This window comes from Thamnophis sirtalis, unplaced genomic scaffold (genome assembly GCF_051295495.1).
Source record: "Thamnophis sirtalis isolate CommonGarterSnake01/CBP01778 unplaced genomic scaffold, rThaSir2_p1.2 scaffold_9, whole genome shotgun sequence".
NCBI classification, from domain to species: domain Eukaryota; kingdom Metazoa; phylum Chordata; class Lepidosauria; order Squamata; family Natricidae; genus Thamnophis; species Thamnophis sirtalis.
In genome coordinates, this window is record NW_028261389.1 from 14,582,443 (window position 1) to 14,606,786 (window position 24,344).

The 24,344-nt window shown below is 36.4% G+C and overlaps 1 protein-coding gene across 1 annotated transcript in view; it reads right to left on the reverse strand.

Moving 5' to 3' along the window:
- CECR2 (CECR2 histone acetyl-lysine reader) overlaps positions 1–24,344 on the reverse strand; it is an 81,196-nt gene that overhangs the window by 25,245 nt on the left and 31,607 nt on the right. The window contains exons 2-3 of the mRNA XM_087722890.1: positions 8,124–8,218; positions 841–1,024 (exon numbers count right to left, since the gene is read on the reverse strand). Of these exons, the coding sequence (XP_087579016.1) occupies positions 841–1,024; positions 8,124–8,218 (279 nt within the window). The remainder of the gene's footprint in view (positions 1–840; positions 1,025–8,123; positions 8,219–24,344) is intronic.

Here is a 24,344-nt window from a genome sequence, read left to right on the forward strand (position 1 = left end):
CAGAAAGAAAGATTCCCAATGTCAGGTACCTTCATCACTATTTATATACAATGGGGGATGCAAAACTGTTGCAATGGATCTTATCTGATAACCCCAAAGAATGTTATCAGGATCCATGAGTGTTATTGAGATACATAAATCCTTTGACTAAACAATACTTGGGACCCCAACACAAACCACTGAGCTGGCTAAATACAGACCAGAAAGTACTGTACTGTACTAAACTAAAAACTATTACTGTAGTATTTTAAGGTAAAGGTAAAGGTTCCCCTCGCATGAATGTGCTAGTTATTTCTGACTCTAGGGGGCAGTGCTCATCCCAATTTCAAAGCCGAAGATCCAGCGCTGTCCAAAGATATATCTGTAGTCATGTGGCTATCATGACTAAATGCTGAAGGCACATAGAATGCTGTTACCTTCCCACCAAAGATGGTCCCTATTTTTCTACTTGTATTTTCGAACTGCTAGGTTGGCAGGAGCCGGGACAAGTAACGGGAGCACACTCCATTACGCAGCACTAGGGATTCGAACCTCTGACCTTTCAATCGGTAAGCATCTTAGCCACTGAGCCACCGCATCCCTTATAGTAAGGGTCTTAGCCAGTGAGCCACCGCTCCCTTATAATATTTTAAAGCATAACTTAAAATTTAAATCACCAGAAACTTTTTACAATTAGCTTCTCTATTTTGTCCAAATAATCTCTAACATTTTAAATAAGGTTATTAGCACAAAGGAACATGGAACATTGTTATACTGTATACAATGTGACTCTTAATGGTGGGAAATGTATATTACATTTTCAAATGTTCTTCATCCAGCATCTGTCATTACCCAACTTACCTTAAGCAGGTCAAAAACATCATCAGCATCAAGCCGGTAATCACAAAGACGATGTAGTATTTCCACACGCGTACGTAAGGGAAGTTCCTGAAAAGTACATTCTCGCAAGGGGTTGGGTTTTCCTTCTTCCAATTCCCAGCGATAATTGATTATATCTTCAAGATAGCCATGAAATGTCTGGGTTCTAATAAAGATAACAAATGGCCATACAATTACTATACAGAATTTAACCTATCCATCATTTCAGATGATTGCACGAAAAGGCAAGGAAAATACTTCCAGGTTATTCCAGTTCCTTGTGCAAAATTAAACAGCATGTTCACAATTTTTTGAGGCATATTTTATCTAAAGCCTGATAAAATTTGTGTATCTTTAAGGAAGTAGAAGGATCTAAAGCTCATATAAACCATTTGATAAATTGAAGTTATCAATGATAAATGACTGAATTACATAGTCTATAAAATATTATCATGGAATAAATTATATAAAAAATAACCAGAAAGAAAAAAATAGTGAAAATACTTAATCAATTTATATAATATTTAAAACTGATTATCTTAAGAATTAAACTAAATAATTCAGAAAAAACTTTCCATTTGATTCCTCTAAATATTATATCTTTACAGGAATTTTGGCTTTAGGATGCAAAATAAATAAGCCAAAAAATGAAGGCAATTCAAGGAAAATAAGATAAAATTATTATACTTAGTCAACATGTTTGAATATTGTTCCATAACAAGAGAACAGAGCTTGCAAATGAGGTTGAAAGGTTTTTAAACTAATTGTTTATAATAAGAGAATGTGCTAAAATATTGTAAGAGTGTAAACACTGGGTTAAAGAGACATCTTAGATACTTAAGCGCTAAAATTACAGATTGACTTATCTGTTAAATAAATATTCTCCTTACTGAATGGTAATCTACCTAAAAAAAACAGTTGAACTTTGACTTACTGTAATATATGATTGCACAAACACAAACCCACACCTCACACCCACACCCACCCATCCCTATCTCCTTCCTGTAAACATATGCCTTTTGGGGAACATAATAAATTTTAAAAAGTATTTTAGCACAATTTAGAATACCTACTGTGCTTTTCTATACATTAAATCTATACCTCTCTCTAATTTTATTTTTTAGGATAAAATGAGTAACTTCTAAGATATCTCTCATCTATGCTCACTTTAGCTATCAAAACCAAGATCTGAGAGGAAGCCGTTGCCTTTTCCCTTTTTAATTGTTGAACAGACTGATGACAGATTTAAACAAAGAGATGTGTTATTTTCTTTAGTTTGACTCCTAGAACTAAGTTATGATATTAATATGACCTGTTTAGTTTTTACTACATTACAGCATAGGTGTAATTATTGAGCAGGACATCTCCATAATTTTTCAAATATAGTTTTAAATCAAATAGACTTTTTCATCATTTCTGCAATTCTCAGAAACATCACCATATAAAATTAATTAATCTGGGTCACACTCCTATTATAAACTATTATATTATTATTCTAATGTTTATTCAATAGTGACCAGTCAAAATGTTTGCCTTTCTCCTCTTTTAAATCCTCTAGTACTGACTTGAATTTCCAAAGGCATCTAAATAACAGAAACAATGTTTGGACAAACATGATTAACTTTAAATTCATACAACAGGGTCAATCAAACAAAAGCCGCTAAAGAATTACAAAGTATATTTGGTATGTGGTACTTCTGGCAGGAGGAATTCATAAGTTCACATTTTCAGCTATTTTCCTCAACTGTTATTTTTTTCATTAGAATAAAACTAGATAATAAGAGAGAAGATGCTATAGAATTGAAAAATTAACACTTTCATCTAAATAAAATAATCTATATTTTACAGACAGCACTGCAGTCCTATTACTAAACTTCATTTTCACAAAAAATGAGTCTCATGCTTCCATAAACAATTACATTTTTCCACATATAAAATCCAGTGATTTATCATCCTCTGAAACTGCTGACATCAGCAAACCAATTAAGACACTCCAGGTGATTTCCTCAAATTTCAAAACCCTCAGTGATAAATGACATACACTCTTTCCAAAGCTACTATATTAGTTAAGGGGTCATCGATGTGATTGATGTAAAAAGTAATCTAATTACACAACAATTTTTAACTTGGAATCCTTATGTAACCAATTAATTAAAACATTGCTTCCATATGTTAGGACAGCATTATTGCCCCCCCAATGAGTTGATCAAATTGCAAACTATTTATGTGTTGTTCTTAGTTGTACCTGGAGCAACAATCAATGGATATTTTTATTTTAGTTAAATGTGTTTTAAAATCCAATTAATTCATTAAATTTAAATTATATTATAAAACCACATGAACAAACAAAAATGCAAAGGAAAAAAATAACAATATATTGCAACAATCAATTGCAAGAAATGAGAGTTTATATTAATCAAATATCCTCAATAGCGTTTTAAAAAAATGGAATTCCCAACTCCATTTTAATAATTCCTGAGAAAAAGCACATCCTTTTGTTAACTTTTTAATAATCTTTTAATTTTATAAGAGCGAGTTTAATCAACTGAGGTAGGAAGGACTAAGAAAGACAACAGCTGGATAATTGTGAGTTACTTTTATTTTTTATTAAAAACAAACATTTAAACACATTTCATATAAAAATCATTTCAGAAGTTTCTACTGGAATAGAAAAAAAATCTTAATTCAAAGAATTAAAGAATAAAAAAATGCTTTATTTTGATGGGCTTGGCAATATTTTTTAGGAATTAGAGTACAAGAAGTTTAAGTGACCTAAGTCAGATATCATTAGTAGATAAGAAGAAGCAACAAATGAATCAGGAAAAGGGGAAAAAATCTAAGGAATGGTTAATACTTTCTTCCCTACAGCAATCCATCAAGCATTGTCAAAAAAACAGCTTGCTTCTGATTAAGGTCAACCTAATCTGAGTTACTGTCACAGGTCTGACCTCAAAGAGCAACAATGGAATTATTTTCTTATCTTATGGTTGGGGTGTGTGTGTGGAAGAGTTCAAAAGAAAACTGTTGTAGAACAGTTCTAATACCTCTAAAAATATAAAGTGTTATTTTACCTGGTGTCTACAGAGGGGGAGAAAAATAAAAATAAAACAAGCTAATATGAATGAAGACAACAATTTCTGTCCGATAAGCAGGCCTGGAACCTGACTGGAAGGGGTCTAGAACAGGGGTACCAAATCCTTGGACTGCAGCCCACTAACCATCTGTGACCTATTTGCAACCATGTGAGCGGTGGGCTGGCACACGCACACACACACATGCACAGTTCAACTCATGCAAGCGTCAGACTGGCACACAAACATATACACGCAGCTCAACCCACTAAGGTGCAAAGGTTTGGGGACCACTGGTCTAGATAATCCATTACATCCAGGACCCTCTGAACAACCACTTTGTCTACCTTCTTCCCTAAAAATGGAAGGTAGAGACTGGATGGAAATTGGATCCATTCCTAATAACTGGTGGGATTCAGTTAACAGCAACAGGGAATGACAGGATTACCACTGCTATGAAATGTGATCATGTGACATTGTACTTTACATCTATATTGCTTAGCCACATTAATTCCCCTTCCAATTACTGCCGTTAACTTGAGAGCTACCTGTCTAAACATTAGATAGTTTAGGAAGCTCAGTTTATGAGCTTCACAGATGTAAAAAGGATTTTGATTTTTGATGTCAAAAGGAATTTCATACAGAAATTATTCATAAAGAGGAATTTAGAGAGATTTCCCTAACATGCCATTGTAGGTACAACTAAAGAAGAACATGTGTTCACATGTTCTTTAGGGTGTCTTCATAAAAAACACTAATTTTTAACTTTTAAAGGATTCTGAGATGCCACTCTGTGCCTCAGTAATAATCAAACATTTTCCTTTAGAGAAGCCATGAATTAAACAAGATAATAGATTCCGATAAGAAAATCATTTTCCCTATAGATATAGTATACAGATATTCCTTGCTAGCAAGAGCCGAGGTGGCGCAGTGGTTAGGGTGCAGTACTGCAGGCCACTTCAGCTGACTGTTATCTGCAGTTCAGTGGTTCTAATCTCATGGCTCAAGGTTGACTCAGCCTTCCATCCTTCCGAGGTGGGTGAAATGAGGACCCAGACTGTGGGGGCGATATGCTGACTCTGTAAACCGCTTAGAGAGGGCTGAAAGCTCTATGAAGCGGTATATAAGTCTAACTCCTATTGCTAGTCCTTGACTTACAACCCTTCATTTAATGACTGTTAAACTATGATGACACTAAAAATAGTGATTTATGACTATTTTTTACATGACCTTTGTAGCATCCCTATGGTCACATGATCAAAATTCAGCCTCTTGGCAACCAGCATGCATTTATGACAGTTGCATTGTCCCGGGGTCATGTGATTAACATTTGTAACTTTCCCAGCTGCCTTCCAACAAGCAAAATCAATGGGAGAAGCCAGATTCACTTAACCACCTGATGCACTTAACAACTGCACTGAGTCACTTAACAACTGTGGCAAAAAGATCGTAAAATAGGGCAAAACCCATTTAACAACTGCCTTGCTTAGCAACAGAATTTTTGGGCTCAGTTGGCATTGTAAATGACCTCTAGGCTGGAATACTGCAACATGCTCTACATGGGGCTGCCCTTGAAGAGCATCCGGCGACTTCAGCTAGTCCAGAATGCGGCCGCGCGAGTGATTGTGGGCGCACCACGGTTCGCCCACATAACACCTATCCTCCGCGAGCTGCGCTGGCTACCTGTTGATCTCCGGGTGCGCTTCAAGGTGCTACTTACCACCCATAAAGCCCTCCATGGTAGTGGATCTGAGTACTTGAGAGACCGCCTCCTGCCAATTACCTCCCTACGACCTGTTAGATCACAGAGATTAGGCCTCCTCCGAGTTCCATCCGCCAGTCAGTGTCGACTGGCAACTACGCGGAGGAGAGCCTTTTCAGTAGTAGCTCCGACCCTTTGGAACGATCTCCCCGTGGAGATTCGCACCCTCACCACCGTCCAGACTTTCCGCACAGCCCTCAAGATCTGGCTATCCCGTCAGGCCTGGGGATAAAGATTCTAATCCGTCCCCACCCGAATGATGAATGAATGTTGTGTTCTATTTTACTTATGTATTGTCTCATGTCTTGTCTTGTATTCCCCTCCCTATAAATTGTAAGCCGCCCTGAGTCCCCTCAGGGAAAAGGGCGGCCTATAAATAATAAACAAATCAAATCAAATCAAATCAAATTGAGCACTACCTGTATTTCGTCACAGATATTGTCTATTTCCAATATATACACTTATTCACTCACTTATGGCTCACTCCCTAGATAGAAGTAATCTTGGCAAACGGAATATTGGATTCATAAACATTTTCACTACTCCTTTTTGTTCTACAATGCTCTTCAGCTAAACTATTCTGTCACCCATCAGATACTAATGCTGGAACACAATTGTCAGCAAAACAAAAAGTGGAATCAGTATCACATATAAGGCTGATTCTTTAACTAGTAAAAATCCAGATAGAGTAGTTTAGAAAAGTCAGCTATCAGCCCATAAATATTTGAAAACTGCCTAGATTTTCAGTGAACTCTGGCACTTACTGAAAGGATGAAAAATATCTCTTTCATCTTCCCTCTTCCTTATTTATCCTCAGTTAAACAGCAGCTAAGAAGTCTCTAATTGAGCTATACTACTATGGCACAGAATGTACAAGCAAGAGAAATCACACATACCTGTTACTTTGAAGTGAATTAACAATTTCCTTTCAGACTTAGACCTAAGTATTAAGCATAAAGCTTTTCTATTTGCATAGCATTAAACAGGGAAAAGCCATATAACAACAGCAGGTATCTGAGGAGACTTAGAGTAGGCTTTGTGCTACTCATCATACACATAGTAATCATCTTTTCAAATCTTTAGAAATATTAATTTACTCATCTGATGAGTATGATTATGGACCAAAATTGATAGAATTGTTGAATAATTAAAGAAAAAACTGCAAACAGTGGCATTTAGTATATAGCAAAGTTCAGTACAATGTTGTTAAATTAATCTCAACAGAGACAAAAGAATGTTAAAGCAAGGGGTAAGTTTTCATACCTGAATTAATACAAAAGCTAAGAATAGAAGGGTCAACAAATGAAATGGATAGGGAAAAAATGGATTCATCTGATTATAAATAGTTCTTAGCAGGTTGTGTGTGTTGTGTGCATTTAAATTAGGGCCAATAAATTCAGGATTTCCAGTTTAAGTATTTCTCCAAGGGTTCCAACCACAATTGATATGATTTCTTTTCCACAAGGATTCAACTTCGATCTGTAAGTCCCAGTACTTCAATATTTTTTCCCAATTGTTATTCCTCAATTCTAGCTATCACCTGAGATGGCAAAATCAATGAACGGGACTTTCTTCTTTTCAATAACTGTTACATCTGGCATTTTTGTTGCAACAGATTCCATTGTAGGACTCAGCCAAACTTATACAACATCTCCTTTCCATAGACTGCAAATGGAAGATCAGCAACAGGGGGAAGCCTTCTATTTACTTGTTTGTCTGGTTGTTAAATTCTAGACAACCAGGTTGTTTAATTCTAGACAACCAGGTTGTTTAATTCTAGAAAACCAGAACTATGAGCCGACGTGGTGCAGTGGTTAGAGTGCAGTACTGCAGGCTACTTCAGTTGCCTCTAGCTGCAGTTCAAATCTCACCACCTCAAGGTTGACTCAGCCTTCCATCCTTTTGAGGTGGGTAAAATGAGGATCTAGATTGTTGGGAGCAATATGCTGACTGTGTAAATCGCTTAGAGAGGGCTGTAAAAGCACTATGAAGCAGTATATGAGCTATTAATATTGCTATTGCTAAAAGAAGCTTGTTGAAATCATCCAAATATTTCAGACCTGTCTAAAAGCAGCAGACAGAATCAAAGTAAAACAGTAGTTCTACATACTCAATATTGATGCAATATTAATGCAATATCCGGTTTTCAATTTCAATTATTTGAAGGATGTGTGTTTGTGTTTTTATTTTTATAGTTATAATGTACACTAAAGATGGCATTTAATTTCGTTGTACGATGTCCAATGACAGTAAAGTAAAGTAAACACACTCTAGGGGGTAAATGCTAGAATTCTCTTTATACTTTTCTTTAGAAATGAAGTCTGCAAAAGGCTTATCTATTTTTTCCAGAAGCATATAATTTTTGGGGGGGTGGGAGAAGAGAAGAGAGATATTTCTTTAATTTTAGAACTCTATAGAATGAGACTACTCACGTAATATCACTGCGCTGGTAGCAGCCCTGAAGAAGACTAGCAATCAGGTCACTGATGAATTCCACATCATCATTGTAAAGAGCTGCTTCAAGTTCCTAATGAGAGAAAGAATGATTAAATAAATTTCTAAATTCCTTGTTGGCTGGTGAAAAAGGATTGGGCAATTACATACAACTACAATAATTAGCATAAGAATCATAATTTGTATTGATTTTATACTTTGTACAACATTTTTCCATCCTCAGTATCAACTTCAAGAAAAGAACCTAGGGAAAAATGGAAATGGAAGAAAAGAAGCAATTGAAATGAGAATGCAAACAGAAGGATTGCAAAGAAAGAAAATCTGAATATTACATGCAAAGCATTAGAAAAGAGGTCTCAAACATCACAGTGCAGAATATATTACTATTGTGCATTAGGCAATATACTTTCATTAACCGTCAATAATGTCATTTTAATTAATTATTTTATTGAATTAATTAATTATTTATAAGTACCATATTAACATTTGTTGCATTGTTGTATGTGAATAAACGTGGTCCATCAATCAGTACATTTTATATGTGGGCCAGAGATACATTTGAGATTTTGATATCCCTGTATTAGAAACCAGACTGATCTCCCAGCATAATTAATGAAAATGGATATGAAAATTGTATAGGAAGGTGGTTCTGAATAACATAATAATATATTACATTTATATACTGTTCAAATTCCTAGTGACACTGGACAGTTTACATATTGTTAAAAACATTTCAAAAAAGTACCAATACTACAAAGGAACAAAGATGGCAGACAAAATAAACCCAGCTGGGTATAAGGAAAAGGAAGAAAAGCTGTGTCCATTATCTCACCAAAAGCCTGTGAAAAGAGCCCATATCTTTAGGGTTCTTTGAAATGCCAATAAGGTAGGGCTTTCAAATTACAGGGGAAACCTCAAAGGAGGGGGGGGGGTTGCATAGAGAAAACATGCTTCTGGGATCTGTAAAGATGGCACTGTTTAATTGATGGGAAAAAATGTGACAAAAGTAGTATAACATGAAGAAAAATGCATGAAAATAAATAAGATACCCTTGTATACTTATGGTTGCTTGTACACTTATGGATAAATGTATAAAGAATGCTTGTAGCCTTATGGGTTGGTTAAGAACATGCAATAACATAATTCTGCAAGCAGAGTATGCTGTATTGTAGCTGGAGAAACTGAATGATTTGATCATATGACAGAAAAGATGTATCTAAAAATAAATATATCGAAGATCATCTTTGCATTTATGCCAACAAAAATGAAGTAAGCAAAAGCAAGCTATGCATAAATGCTGATTATTCAATGGGTGAATTTACTTTGGCGGATTGTTTACAAAGGATAAGGAAGTGTTTGGGAAAACTTTTAAGAGAATATGGTTCTGCGTACCTTGTTATATAGAAATGAGAATTGGTATGATAGGAAAAATATTTGATAGTGAGAATGATAAAAAAATAAAAAATAAAAAAACCAATTAGTAATCAATTAATATGGACAGAATGAGTAATTAATGTCAAAGAAAGATGTCAAGATGTTCAAAGAAATGAAAAAGAAACCATTTGCAGAACAAATGTAATAGCTTGAGAATTAAGAATTGACCAAGGTTTTAGGTTGACGGTGTTGAGGAGATTTGTGAAAAAGAATGGCAAGAACTGTGAAGAACAGAAAACGATACGTGAATATATGAATATGGACATAGAGAAATTTTAAAAAATGATTTATAAGGATAGAATGGAATGGAAAGTATAGCGAATGCTCTAAATCAGGGGTGTCAAACTCGATTTCATTGAGGGCTGCATCAGGGTTGTGTTTCACCCTGGGGGGGGGCATGGGGCCATGGCCAGGGTGGGCATGGCCAGCTTGATGTCACTTATGTTGGGGGGGGCTGTAGAGACCCAAACACTCTCCTAGCGAAAACAGGCTCGCGAGCTCTATTTTCGGCTGCAATGACCTCCTGAAACTCTCTGCAAGTGAAAAAGAAGTTTGGGAGCTGCATGTGGCCCTCCCAACGTCTGTTTTTGCTGGCAGAGTGTTGCAAGAAACTGTCGCAGCCAAAAACAGAGCTCACAAGGGCCGTGTGCGGCTCTCCCGAGCTCCATTTTTGCTGGCAGAGGCACCACAGGCCAGTCCTACGCTATTTCCAGGGCAGCTTCGTGGGCAAGATCTAAACATCCCATGAGCCAGATCCAGTCCCCAGGCCTTGAGTTTAACACTCCTGTTTTTAATAGATTTGGCTAGCATATTTTTTTCTCTTATCTCTTGCCCTATTTTGCTTTTTCCACCCCGTTTTCTGTGCCTGCACAATATTGCTTTACTAGAAAGAGGTTAAATTTGTAAATGTTCTATTGTTGATATTACTGTTTTATTATAAAATAGCCAATTTTATAGAGGTTGAGGCATTTGGATAGAAACCTGGAGACCATGAGTTCTACTCCCCCCTTAGGCATGAAAATCAGCTGAGCAACTTTGTCCAATCACTCTGTCTCAGACCAACCTATCTCACAGGTTTTTTGTTGTTGTGGGAAAACAGGACGAAGAAGGAGTATTAGTTTGTTCACCAGCTTGGGTTATTTATAAAAAATAATAAAAGTGTGATAAAAAGTAAATAAATATAGTAAATTATTACTATTAAGTATCCTTTTTAAGTTTTCTTCCTATTTATCTTGAAATCAATAAAGTTTCACTTGCATTATGTTTTTTCATTGTTTTCATTTTGCCTTTCCAATTTCCCATTTTAAACTTTGTTGTTTAAGGATGCTTTATAAGCATATACATGAACAAAAAACAGTTCATACATATCCTTTCCAAAATGATCTTCCGCTTCCTATCCCTTTAAGGCAGGGATACCTCCAACCCCTGGGCCACAGCCTGTTAGAAACTGGGCTGCATAGCTGGAGGTGAATGGCAGGCGGATGAGCAAGCAAAACAAAAACCACCACCACCATCACCGGTCCATGAAAAAATTGCCTTCCATGAAACCGTTCCCTGGTGTTAAAAAGGACTGCTGCACTAACGAAATGTAATATGTATTCTTGAAAAACACTGAGAAAAAAACTCTAAAACTACCTGTATTACTTTATGACCAGATTTATTCCCATTCTTTTCTTAGCTTATGGATTCTAGTTTATGTTTGCAGTTATTTATAAAGAATTTTTAATGATAGATGTTTGATTGCAGATGTTCCCTGAAAAATATGGGATATATATGGTATATAGTTTTCTATAAATCTGATTTTTAAAATACAAAGTTCTAGATTTTAGGACAGGGGGTGTCAAACCCGCAGCGTCACGTTATCATGTGACATATCACGACTTTCCCCTCCCTTTGCTAAACCGGGGTGGGCGTGGCCAGCACGTGACGCATCCAGCTTGCGGGCCACAAGTTTGACACTCTTGCTTTAGGACATACATGTGATATGTGGGTAATATTTAAAATCTCAGAAGCCAGAAGAGTTTCTTGCCCAATGCCAGATGTCAGCTTTCAGTGCTTTTAAAAGTCATCATGTTCTCAGCATGATCAAAAAGTCAGAATGCTTACCTGCAACCGTAGTTCTTCAAGTGGTCATCTGTGCATTCATACAGATGGTTGGTGCACCTGTGCACATCAGAATCTTCTAGAGCTGTGCAGGCCATTTTAGTAGAAGCTCACTCTCTAGCACACATGCTCCTGGGTATTGTTTCCATCCGTCCCCTCAGTTTTTCAAGATCATCATAGCTGCTCTTAGGAAAAAAGGCTCCTTAGCAGAAGTATCTGCAGAGGGGAAGTTGTGTGAATTATGTAAATGCCAGATGACCACTCAAAAACTACAGTTAGAGTTATGCAACCTGGTTTTTTTTCTTCTTCATGATCTTTGTGCATCAGGCATTTGACCCTCAAACATTGCGGCCAAGCTGACAGAAGTTCCTGCCTAGAGGGCTATAATATGAATTCTCAATGAGTTCTCAATTGCCCAATAACTTTTGTAGCTGCTTTGAATTACATTGTTTACTTTTGACTGTATGCTGTGTGGAGTCATGATTGTTTGATTGGACAGCCATGTAAATCTAAAAGCATAACGGTAGTATGAACCAAGTTTCAATCATGTGAGATTAGAGGACTTTCCTGCTAACATAAGAATTCACTCTTAATTTCATGTTGAGTGAAAAAATATGACTGTGACTAAGTTATAGATTTATATGAAACAAGTAAGAAAACAATTGATGTAAGAGAAGGAGTTGCAGGTGCAAGAATGGAGTTAAAAGATGGATCACCTTAGAATCCCAATGTAGCCACAAGTGGACTAGGTCCAATCCCCCTTGAATTCTGTTGACTCTTACTTAACTCCAAGCAGGTGCTGTTAGTTGGGAAGATTCCTGTGCATAGGCTTTTTAGCAATAAATCATTTTAATTGGATGTGTGGATTTGATCTTTCACACCTGACAGTGACAAGAAAGGCTGTTGAAAAAATATTGGAAATATTGGATAGATCTGAATATAAGGACTTCCCCCTCTTGGAAACTGAGGTAAGAAATATGGGATCTATTTCCTAATGATCCAGAAAATAGAGAAAAGACATATGAAATTATAAAAGTGAACAGTCTGCCTATATTAAAAACTCAAATTTTATGCATTTCAAATGTGTAGATAAATGAAGTATTTCAATAATTTAAGATGGAGTTGAGTAGAAAGTAGCAAAGACGATAGGAATAAAATTCTGAAACAATTTTAGGAAATAAATTTGATTCTGATACTAAGCATCAGTTTCTATGTTAAGTATGAAAAAAAGATTGAACTACAGCAGCATATATCTCATTGGCCAGACAAGCCAAAATGATTGTAACAAGGAAAGCAGCATCAAAAAAGTCAATAGGCAATATGTATCTGCCAGAAGAGTAAACATTTGCTAGTAAGTATGGCTTATCAGAGACGGAGTGAGGGAATTTCATGCTGAATAGGAAAATGCAAATTTAGTATTATTTTTGGATGAGTGAGGAAGTATCAGAAAATGGGAGAAAACTGGATGATAAAAAGTAGAAAAAGTAGTCAAATACAATAGGACGACTATAAGACTACTGTAAGAGATAGCTCTTTGAGCAAACAAACAGCTCAAAAGCTCAGATCAGCAACACAACGTAACAACTTTCATGATTATTAAGCACACACAAAATTGTACTTTCCTCCTAATTCTTTGGGTGACAAATTTATTGCAAAGAACAGTCCTCTGTGTGTAGTTTTATAGTTTTATATGTCACTAAATATCTCTATCTGCTCAGAGAATCAAGTAAATGACCTTGATGATATTGGTTAAAAATTGGAGGAACTAATAAAAATAATACTGCTGTTGATGCCAACCTAACAAAAAAGGCATGATTAATACTTTCCAGAAAAAACATTCAAGGAAACAATAAGTAATGATGTGGGATATTAATTTTTCCAAACATCTTGAGAGACAGCATGGCAAGCATAGTCTAGAAATCCTTTCCCTTTCAAGAAGTCCTATTTTTTCCAGATGATATGGACTTAATTATTCATGGGGATTACATTCCAGTGTACTGTACAAATATGGATAACTGACAGCTTGAATCTGTGGGAATTGAAGGATTAAGTATGAAGCCTCAAAAATGCTTGAAAACCCCCCACAAAAAATAAAAATAAAAAGCAGAATAGAATGGTGTGCCTTGGCCACCTAATATTTTGAGCTTTTCATCTTCTTTTAGCCAAAATAAAGAATACAGAATAAAGAAACATACATTTTCTTAACTCCACTGCTGGAGTTAGCTGCCCTTTGTTCTTCCTTTTCAGGGCATGTGCAATCTATGTTCAGTATGGGCTTGATCATTCAATCTCCTGTAGTATTGCTGAGCACCAAAAAGTGAAGCTTCCTTGGTTGTCTTGAAATTCAAAATGTTTCTTTCTCATTTCTGATGAGGAAATGATGTGCATTTGCTTCCAGAACAATCTTATTCATAAGCATTGAAAACTTGCTGTTTATTTGTTTCTTGGCCACCCATCACCATGACAGGTCTGGGTAGTTAGCAACTATTAAAAACATAATAATGGATAAAAAAACATCTGAAGTAAAAAAAACAAAACCCAATCTCTCTGGAGTTTAACAACTTCACAAGCTCCAGCTAATGATCTCATGCCTGGGAACGCATTCGTTTCTTTAGGGCTTTCCAAAAAAACAGTAGGGCTGGGGCTAACCTAATCTTAGAGGGAATGGTCTTCCAATGGAAAAGGCCCCTTTTAAGATTTCCTAAGGGGAATGCTATACCTTATACTCTTTGGATTCATCAACTGTTAAGATTCAGTGATATATGTGCCTCCTCATGCCCAATGGTATTTCTCCTGCCCCTGTGATACTACAGAGGTTGTAATAATTTTTGAATACTTGAAACCAGACTTTGATGACTTGTAAACCAACATCTTCCATTACAAATAACTTGTATAGAGGCAGTGTTTTTCAGGGATTACTTAATGACTCTGGGCTTGATTTTCTATTTAAAGTGCTGAGGGTCTTTTCCATCCATTTCAAACTAAGGTACTAATGTTACTTTTCTTTATGAAGTGGACATGGATTCACAATGACATAGAATAGATACTGCACAATCCAGACACTCTGCATTGTCCCTCGGGGACAAAACTTTGTGTAAATATTTATCACTTTCCCCAGTAGGGTTCTCGGTGTGTGTTTGCTCATTTTCACCACTGAGGAAGTAATATCAGGGAATATTAGAATGTTATAGATCAGCTTGCTTTTGTTTATTTATTTTATTAAATAGATTTATATGCCGCCCAATTCACACAGGGTGACTCCAAGGTAATTTGGTGATCACTGTGAAATGAGAATGGACAACTCCAGCTGCGGATTTCTGCATATATACAAAATGGTGAATGGATCATAATCATGCATGGAAAGCAGTGGACACACCAATCTATTTACTAAAGATAACTAATTGTGGTCCATATTTTATCAAGCACAAATATGTGAAGTCATGGAAAATAAGATCCACCTGTACCTTTACTTCATAATGAGGAGGTTGTTTGGATTTATCATTCAACTTTTTGAAAGCTGATGGCACTTAGGAGATAGGCCTTAGAAGAGAATGCATTGTTGGCATTGAAGCTGTTTCAAATGAGTGCTATGCCACCGATAGCTTATTGACCAAAAGCAATAAATAATCATTTGTTTATATATTTATTTAGTGACAAATTCCATCATGAGTTTGCACTTGTTTTATAAATCTAGGACCATTAATTCAGCCCTATATTCTGCAATTTCTTATATCTGCCTCCCTAAAGCAAATAAAACAAAATGTCCATTGACTAGTGCCACTTGCTACCACATGAAGAAAAAATAAATGTAACCCTTCTACACTAGACAAAATTCATAAAAATGAAAAACTGAAGTGAGGTACCAGGTACTCTTCTGCTAAATAAAGGAAATTTATGGAAATTAGCTGAAATGAAACTGAGGGGTCAGGTAGGAACAAATGTGTGCTAGAGGTGACAGTTCTTCACAGCTCTAAAAAGTTCCAGTGTGGGCTCTGCAGAGGCACATCGTCCATGTGTGATGCACAGAGACTATGAAGAAGAACCAGAAGTAATTATAAAAACAAATTAAAAACAATTAAATTTGTATAATTTATACAGGCTGCATTTTTGATGGTACACAGACACTTTTCTTTTAGGATTGATAAAGAGTTTCATATATTCAGTGGTGTTTCACCAGCAATGCATGCCACCTAAAGACAAATATTAAGGGTGCAGAGAAATGTCCAACCAAAGCCTATATATGCACATACACCTCAAGGAGTCATTAATTTGCACTCCTTCCAATTTCTTTCACCATTTATGGCGCTTCATATTACAAATAAGTACATATTATCTCTTTTTAGTATCTGGCTATAAAGGCACAATTGCTTTTCCACCTCTACTCTAGTCCGACTAGTTGTTCTTTTTAGCATTTGTCCCGCATGGTTACCAGGACCCAGTTCTTTTTGCACCACAATTGCCTAGTTCTTATTGCAAAGCTAAAAAGGTTAATCAGCTGGATTTTTGCAAAGCCTGATGCTGATTAGGGTTGAGGGGAAGTGATTGGTCCAGCTGGTCTCATTGTCTAAGGAAAGAGTAAAACCCATCTTGCCCTGCTCCTAGTCCACCACATAACCATTATATACCATGATGGTACTCTTATTCTAGAGTACAGGTGTCAAACTCGCCATGTCACATGATGTTTTTCCATTTGCGGAGCTGGGGTGGGTGTGGCCTGCACGTGAAACATCCGGCCTGTGGGCCACCAGTTTGACACCCCTGTTCTAGTGCAACAAAACTGCCTCATAATCCTCAGGTAATCACCACCTCGAGATGCTCCAGTTTATTCATGCACTTTGTCAGATAAAATAATGGGCAGAAATAGTCTTCTCTCTCAACTTCCCGAGGGATTCAGGGAAAAAAGAAAGATACTGTGAACACAGATATTAATATAAAACTTATGAATTATGTTACCATGCATTCTTGTGGTTTGTTTGTTTCTTTAATCCATGAGTAATTCAGTCGCAATGGGACCAGAAATCTTTTAAAATGTTTTCAAGAAACAAATTTTGAAAGCCCTCTTCATTTTTAGGAAGGATGGCTAGGAGCAGAGGAAGCCCATTCAAATGGACACTGCTTACTCTAAATGGAAGGAAGACACTAAAACAAATTTACATGTTTCCTGAACAGCAGGGAGGTAGTAAGTCACTGCATGTCTATGTTGTCACTGGACTCTTTCTCACAATAGACACAACAAAGGCCTTTGGAAAAATAAAGCAAACTCTGCAAACATTTATTTTATTTATCCTATTTATGCTGCACATTGTGCTGCCATTCCCCCCCTTCCCACAGCAAGAGTTCTATAGGTGTTATTCAAACCTTCCAAACAGGTCCTCACAAAGCACCTCTACTGCACATGTCTGGATTCCAAGCTCAGTATGGGAAGAGTCACTGGGTAATTGAGTCCAACAAGCGCATAAAGTCCAGGAAAGCAGTCCACAATTCAAACAGGTCAGCACAGAATTAGACATATTGCTCCAGCAAAGCTCAAGCCCTCAGGGTGGGATTAGGTAGGCAACATGGTGCAGTCCTTCATGAGAGGCAAGGTTGCCTCCTCATGAGTAGCCTAGCTAACCTGGCATTGTGCCTATCTCCCCTCTGTCCTATGTTTAGTTGGATAAGGAGGAGATGTGGAGGAGAATTAAATTAGAAATGATTTCACAAAGGGTTTGGATAAGTTACATTAAGGAGCACTTCTGAGGAACTTATATAGATGTGAATCCTATACACTGCATAGTCAGAGCCAGATTTATTATATTATAAGGATAGAAAATCAGAAAAAGAACTATTGGAATAACAAAAAGATGGTGTCATTTTGGGTAACATTAAAATTTCCATAAGTATTTAAACAAATGATAAAAATACAAGGAGAAATTTAGAACCTAGATTTGAATGAATCAATGAATGAAGAGATTTTATTTACTTCAGGGTTCAGCCTTGAAATGCCTACCACAACCACATCAATCCTTTGTTTTTTCCCTCTTCTCCTTGAACACTAAGCTGTGAGCTCAAAAATTTAAACCTTGCCAAAATGCTTTAAGGTAATAGCAGAAAAGTACAGGAGGCAGAAAATCAGCACAGGATGTATAAAGAACTGAAGTAGTAGAATGAGGTCCAAAGTGGACATATGTAGTTTCTCTTCCACTCCTCTATATATTATTCACAGAGCAGTATCCAGGAGAAAAAAAAGTTGCATTTTTTCTTTCTCCAGCTGGCATCACAGCTCATTAAGGAAAACCCTGTTTAATGTCTCTCCTTTCCCCCTTTTCTTCATGACAATTCACTTGAAGATTTCCAATGGCTATTGGGAAAACATATACTGTTGATCCACATGTCCAAAGAAAAGAATAACCTGCAACATAGCTACCAGTAAGTTGAAGATAGAAAATACAGTAAAAGAAGCAAAAACAATTATTAACCATGTGATAAATTTAAAATTCAAAAAAGAGTACTAACTTTGTCATTTATTTGGGATGAACCCAATAATTACTCAGCTATAAAAAGAAGGTGTATACTAAGTTGTAGGGTAGAGAAGCTATTTACAGTTTTACTGCTAATTAAATTATGGCTACACTGATTTCCTAACTGTGGTTCAGGAGCAATCCCTATCCCTGTTTTAGAGCTGAGAATTTACTGGAAGTACTTCAGTGAACAAGAAAATTAAAGTGAATGCCTAATCAAATTGACTACACACGATGAATTAGAATTAGATTAACATTTAAATATTTCTAAAAATGTCCCAGAATGACAACAGTCAATTTGTACATGTCATGCTGAGTATTAAAGAAGTTGAAAGCTGAGTGCACTGATGCGAAAAAACTAGTATAGTGAAACAGCAGTATAGTGTAGTGGTCTGGATCTTCATATCCTGGTCCTACTTCCTGCTTTGGAATAACAGGGTGATGATTCCTGCTGTCACCATCTTCCAGGGACTGACTCATTGGATGTCCTCTCTCTTACTGGTGAAAAAAAAAGGACATTTCCAGCCTGCAATGACTTTTTTGTTAATTAATTGATTAAAAACACTCCCCTCATGTAAGCTCCTAGCCATATAGCTATGCAAGTGTATGCAGAGGTGGGTTCTGGCAGGCACTATTGCCAGCTCGTTCGTGTGCATGCTGCATGCGCAGTGCAATTAAAACTGTTCTGCACATGCACAGAACTGAAAAACAAGATGGCGGTGCCTATGGCGCCACCCGGAGAACCAGTTCAGGGGCGTGGCAGGCCTGGGTCACTGCAGGTTCCAGTAACCCAGGCTGTCAAACCACTACCAGTTCCGCCAAACTGGTCCAAACTGGTAGGAACCCACCAGTGAGTCTATGGAAAGAACAAATTTCTAGATTTTCTTTAGCTTAATTATGGCTGTCAGTTATTGCAGAAGAACGAACTTTCCTTTGTCATTGGTCATGCATTTTAACTATTATTACTTTATAGCATTCAGATGTTTAGGTGAAACTACTATAAGTACAATGAGAAAGTTTCCATGTGAGCCTTTTAACAATATGACAGGTGCTTGGTTATTCTTCAAGTCAAAGGTTTACTATATTTTCCAGTACTAAAAGCTTGAAAATACATTTGGAAAACAATGGGATAGAAATTTAATTGAATATATATACATGATACTTTTGGATAATCCCTGTCTGAAAACTACAAATAAGCCTCTTTTCTTTTTTGAATGAATGGATGAATAGGGGTCACATCACTGCAAATCACAATTTTTTAAGCTACCATATTTGAATTATAACAAAAGGAATTTGGACTGACAAAGTTTAGGGCAGGGGTGTCAAACCTGTGGGATGTGGGCCGGATGCATCATGTGCTGGCCATGCCCACAATCAGTGTAGCGAATGGGAAAAAAGTTGTGATACGTCACACTGCCATGATGACACGAGTTTGACAGCCCTGGTTTAGGGTGTCAAGATATTCCATTACAACAACATCTAGTTCAGACACATCAGCTATGATTAAAACTCATGAATTATAATTAATAAAGAAATGAATATTGATGATTCCAAACTTACAAGTTGTTTTAACAAACACTGTTAAACTGAATAGCAATTATTTTCAAGAGCTTTGCAATAAACAAAGTTGAAATGTTCCATACTGATAATCCAATGACATAATTGCAATATCCCAATTTCCTCAGTTGTTGGGGAGTGAAACAGAAATTGGTACCTGTATTTAGAATCCCAAGTTATATCTTAAAGTAGGAACAAAAAATCCACAGGAAGCTCAAATTGCAATAGATTTCCCTTCTAAATTTATCTGATTTTCAGATAAATTTAACCATAACTTTAGCTTTACGGGGAGTATACTTTCATCTATAGGAAGTTCACACCAAAAAATATCAATACTGTATTACCTACTTTCAATAAAAGTGCTTTATGGCTTCCTGAACAGAAAATTCCTCTGCTGCTCCCAGCAGAACAACCCATTGTTATCTCAACACCAAGAATAGAAATTGATACAGACATTTAAATCTATAGTCATTTCAAGAAAACTGTTTCTTGGCATCTTTTCCTTGAAAAATAAGTGATGCCGAAGAATCTAGGCCTCATAGAAAATCAGAAAAAACATTCAAAAAACACGCAAGACAACATACATGTGTATATTTATTACACATTACAATATACACATATTAGAAACCAAATAGAAGCTGAAGAAGGAAGGAAACTGTTTCTTGTTGGATTTACTTTTAATGACATGGCTATTTCCAGACTTCACAGCTTTGGTTCCTTCCCCTAGCCTTTTTTAAACTACTCATGCGAGGCTATTTAGATTGCATTAGATCAAGGGCATAATGTTACAATGGGGCTTAGCCATTGTAGCACCCCTTAGCTGAGGTGTGAGGTAATTGCTTTGAGACAAAGAGAAGGTTATAAACTGAAAGCAGAGACCAAGAATTTCCCCCATTCAAGGATATGCAAGACCTTTTTTTATAACAGAATGTTGCTTGTTATCATGAATGATAAGCAGAATGAAATCACTTAGCTAGTCTCTTTTGAAGAGTAGTACAATTGTATTTAAGTTTTTTAAAAAAAAATTTGAACAATTAACATGAAACAGCTAAAATAATGCCTCATCTAGAAAAGCTACTGCACCAAGTGTACTGATCATTAATGTGCCCAAGGACAACAGACTTCTTTTAGCCTACAGACAAGATGTGAGAAGTTCTACTTTTTCCTTTATATTTTTTCTATTATCTTTCTCAACTAAAGAGATGTGAGATATAGTTTCCAAAATAATAAACTACAGCTCTTTCAAAGAAGCATGAAGTAATACTGATGGGAGATTTTAATTATCCTCACATCTCTTGAGGGACAATCTCTATCAAAAGTGCACTCTCTAAGAAACTTCCTGACCTATTATGCTAACAGGTTTTTTATTCAGAGAAATGGAGGAAAGCACAAAGAAATGAACTATCCTTGAATTGATCAGACTCCAGCCAGCAGAAAATATCAGGTAAATTCTATAATTTATTATACCCATATCATTCCTATAATATAAGAGAATATTTAATGAAGTATCCCATGATATTCTGAATAATAAATAAAACTTTAAATGTATGGTATATCCACTGTAGAGATAAATACAAAACAGATGATCCCAGAATCTTTCCAATTTCTATACTTAGATGCCTCCAAGGTGGCGCAGTGATTAAATGCAGCACTGCAGGCTACTGCTAGATCAGCAGGTCAGCGGTTCAAATCTCACCGGCTCAGGGTTGACTCAGCCTTCCATCCTTCCGAGGTGGGTAAAATGAGGACCCAGATTGTTGGGGGCAATATGCTGACTCTCTGTAAACCGCTTAGAGAGGCCTGAAAGGCCTATGAAGCGGTATATAAGTCTACTGCTATTGCTATTGCTATTGCTAGTAGAAGTTCTCTTAAGCTTTTAAGCCTACTGGCAACATGTAAACAGGATCAAAGCTATAATAGTTTGGAAAATTACACTTCCTAGCATGCAAATGAAGAAAACAAAGTGGCAATATTTTCATTGTGCTGGTGGATCTCATGACCACAAAAAACCCCTTTCTAATCTGAACCCAAACACATTAAAAAATTCCTGTAAGCTATTTTCCTGAAGTCCTATTTCTATAGACTATATTAAGCTTCCTCACATATTCAAACCAGATAAAAGTTTCTAATTTGAATAATTCAGTGAGATTATCCACTCTAAGCAATAAAATGTAGTTATACATTTGAGTTGTTATGAATATATTCTAGTGTTCCCAAATAATCAATTATTTAACTATTTGTTTTAATAACACACACACACACACACACACACACAGACAGACAGACACAGAATCACTGAAGATTGCATTATGTAATAAATTAAAAGAAAGATCACAACTAATTTATCACGTAGCAATATAAATCCTAGGCTCAATTAGGACCTTAACTCAAGCACTACCTGTATAAAACCACAAGTTACTTCAGACTTAAGTATAAAACCAGTGGTGTCCTAGAGTCAGCTTGGATCAGCTTGTGACAGTCAATGAATTGTCTGTAATTTAGTAAACAAATGGATCGCAGAGGTGAGTCTCAATGCCTAGTGCACCAATTGCTGCAGATTGGTGGCAGCAATGTGAATTTAGCAGCATAGTATTGTGTAAAACCCACTATCAGCCAGTGTGAACTTTAAGGTATTATCATTGATTTTTGTTCTTTTATTCAAGTGATATTTTGGGCACAGTGTCTAGAAAGTTTAGAGTTCAATCCTAGGCAGTGATAGATGTTTATCAGAATGCAAAGAGAATAGATCTGCTGTGAACTCCAGCTCAATTCAATCATATCGACTCCACCCTGATAAAAAGGGATTGCAGGATTGAAAAAGAAAAAAAAAATCAAATATGACATAACATTTTGCAGCTACTTTCCATATAGCCCCAACATTTGCAACTTTTGTTCATTTAATTCTTCTATAAAGGAAATGCTCTGAACAAAAATATAAAACTCTACCATAGACTTTTATATCACAATTCAGTCACCAAGATTGGGATACAACTGTCTTTTCATCCTTACAAAATAATGGCTTTTATACACATGATATTGTACATAGCTGACAAATTGTTATGAAGCCTTGTACAAAGAATTGCATAATTATTTCACTCATTATGCCAAGCTGTCCTAATTTCTAATAGTACTGTGCATCATTCATATTTGGCACAGACAAACTGCCTGAGAGAAAGCTAGTAGCTGAAAACCAAACATTAAATCTTAAAGTAAGAAAGTTTAAAAATAAGAAAGTTTAAGAACAGAACCTAAATATATTCAAATTAATGTTCTAGGGACACTAAACTGATATTAAATAATGTAAAAGGTATAAACAAAGTTATCTTTATCTTATTGTATATTAAAGAGCAGTTTTATTTTATTCTAATAAATAATAATGACTTAAAGAATGTTTTGCAGACCTTCCATGAAATCCACAGTAACCTTCAAAAATATCCTAGCAAAGATATAAGATCTATCTATTAGGAATCAGCTAAAACAGCAATTAAAAAATGATTTAAAAAAATTCAATATCAGAACTTATATCAGGAAGATGACCAGCTACACTTTTGATAAAAATGATGCAAGTATCTTTTATGACCAATTAGATACTATGTTTCTAATGCTGGCTTCTTAATTCCAAGTGAGATTTACTATTTCCTGTTTTCCTGATGGTTCTATAGTACTGCTTTGCTTCACTGAGCCATCGTGCTACACAGGATGCTAGTAAAATAAAACCAAATAGGCCCCAACCCTGTTGCTTAGTGACCAACACCATGCTCTCACAGCAGCTGACAGAAAAAGCAGGATTCTCATAGGAATCATATTCTGCTAATCATAGCTGGGAAAAACATGCTTGTAAGAAACTGGAGCTGTATAGAAACTGAGGTAACTAGGACACGGTTGACTATCAGAAGGGGTCCCCGGATTTAGGAAAGGTGAAACTGGAATACCAGATGAAGTTTATAAAGCTTCTGCTCTTCAAGTAGGAGCTCAAGTCCAGGAGGATTCCCAAATTGTGCACCTTGAATGGAGAAGTGCTACCCCAATCAAGGTCAAAGAAGAATATCCCCACACATGGGTGGTCCAAATACCCAGTCGCTTAAGGCTGATTTAGAGTTACCACAACTGCCTGTAGCTGTTGCTGCATACCTACATTGTGAAAGGGTTGATGTGTAAGCGGAGGTTGCAGAGGTCTACAAGACAGCTGACCCAAACAACTCCTGAATCCCAACTGTGCATTGAGTGGAGGTGCATTCCCTGCAAGCTGATTGGTTCTGATTTCCTGCTGGGAGGCAGGGGAAGGTAAGGCATACTGAAGCATGAAACACTAAAATTTGCTGACATGTAAAAGGAATTCCTATGCCACCATCCCCAAATGACAGATACCCATGACAGACACCTATGTTCCCTTAGGTGCAGTGCCATAGAAGTTTGCTCCAACTTTTAGTCCTTGGTAGGATTAAGTTGAAAATGGTTCCTCTCTACTGAAATCCTTACAACCTCCAGACACTGGGGCAGAACCATTATAGACTCATCCTCGCTTGGCTGGCTCAGGATTGAAAGTTATAATTGGGTGTATACTGATTATATCAAATCCCAAACTGTAGGTGTTGAAAATGAGGG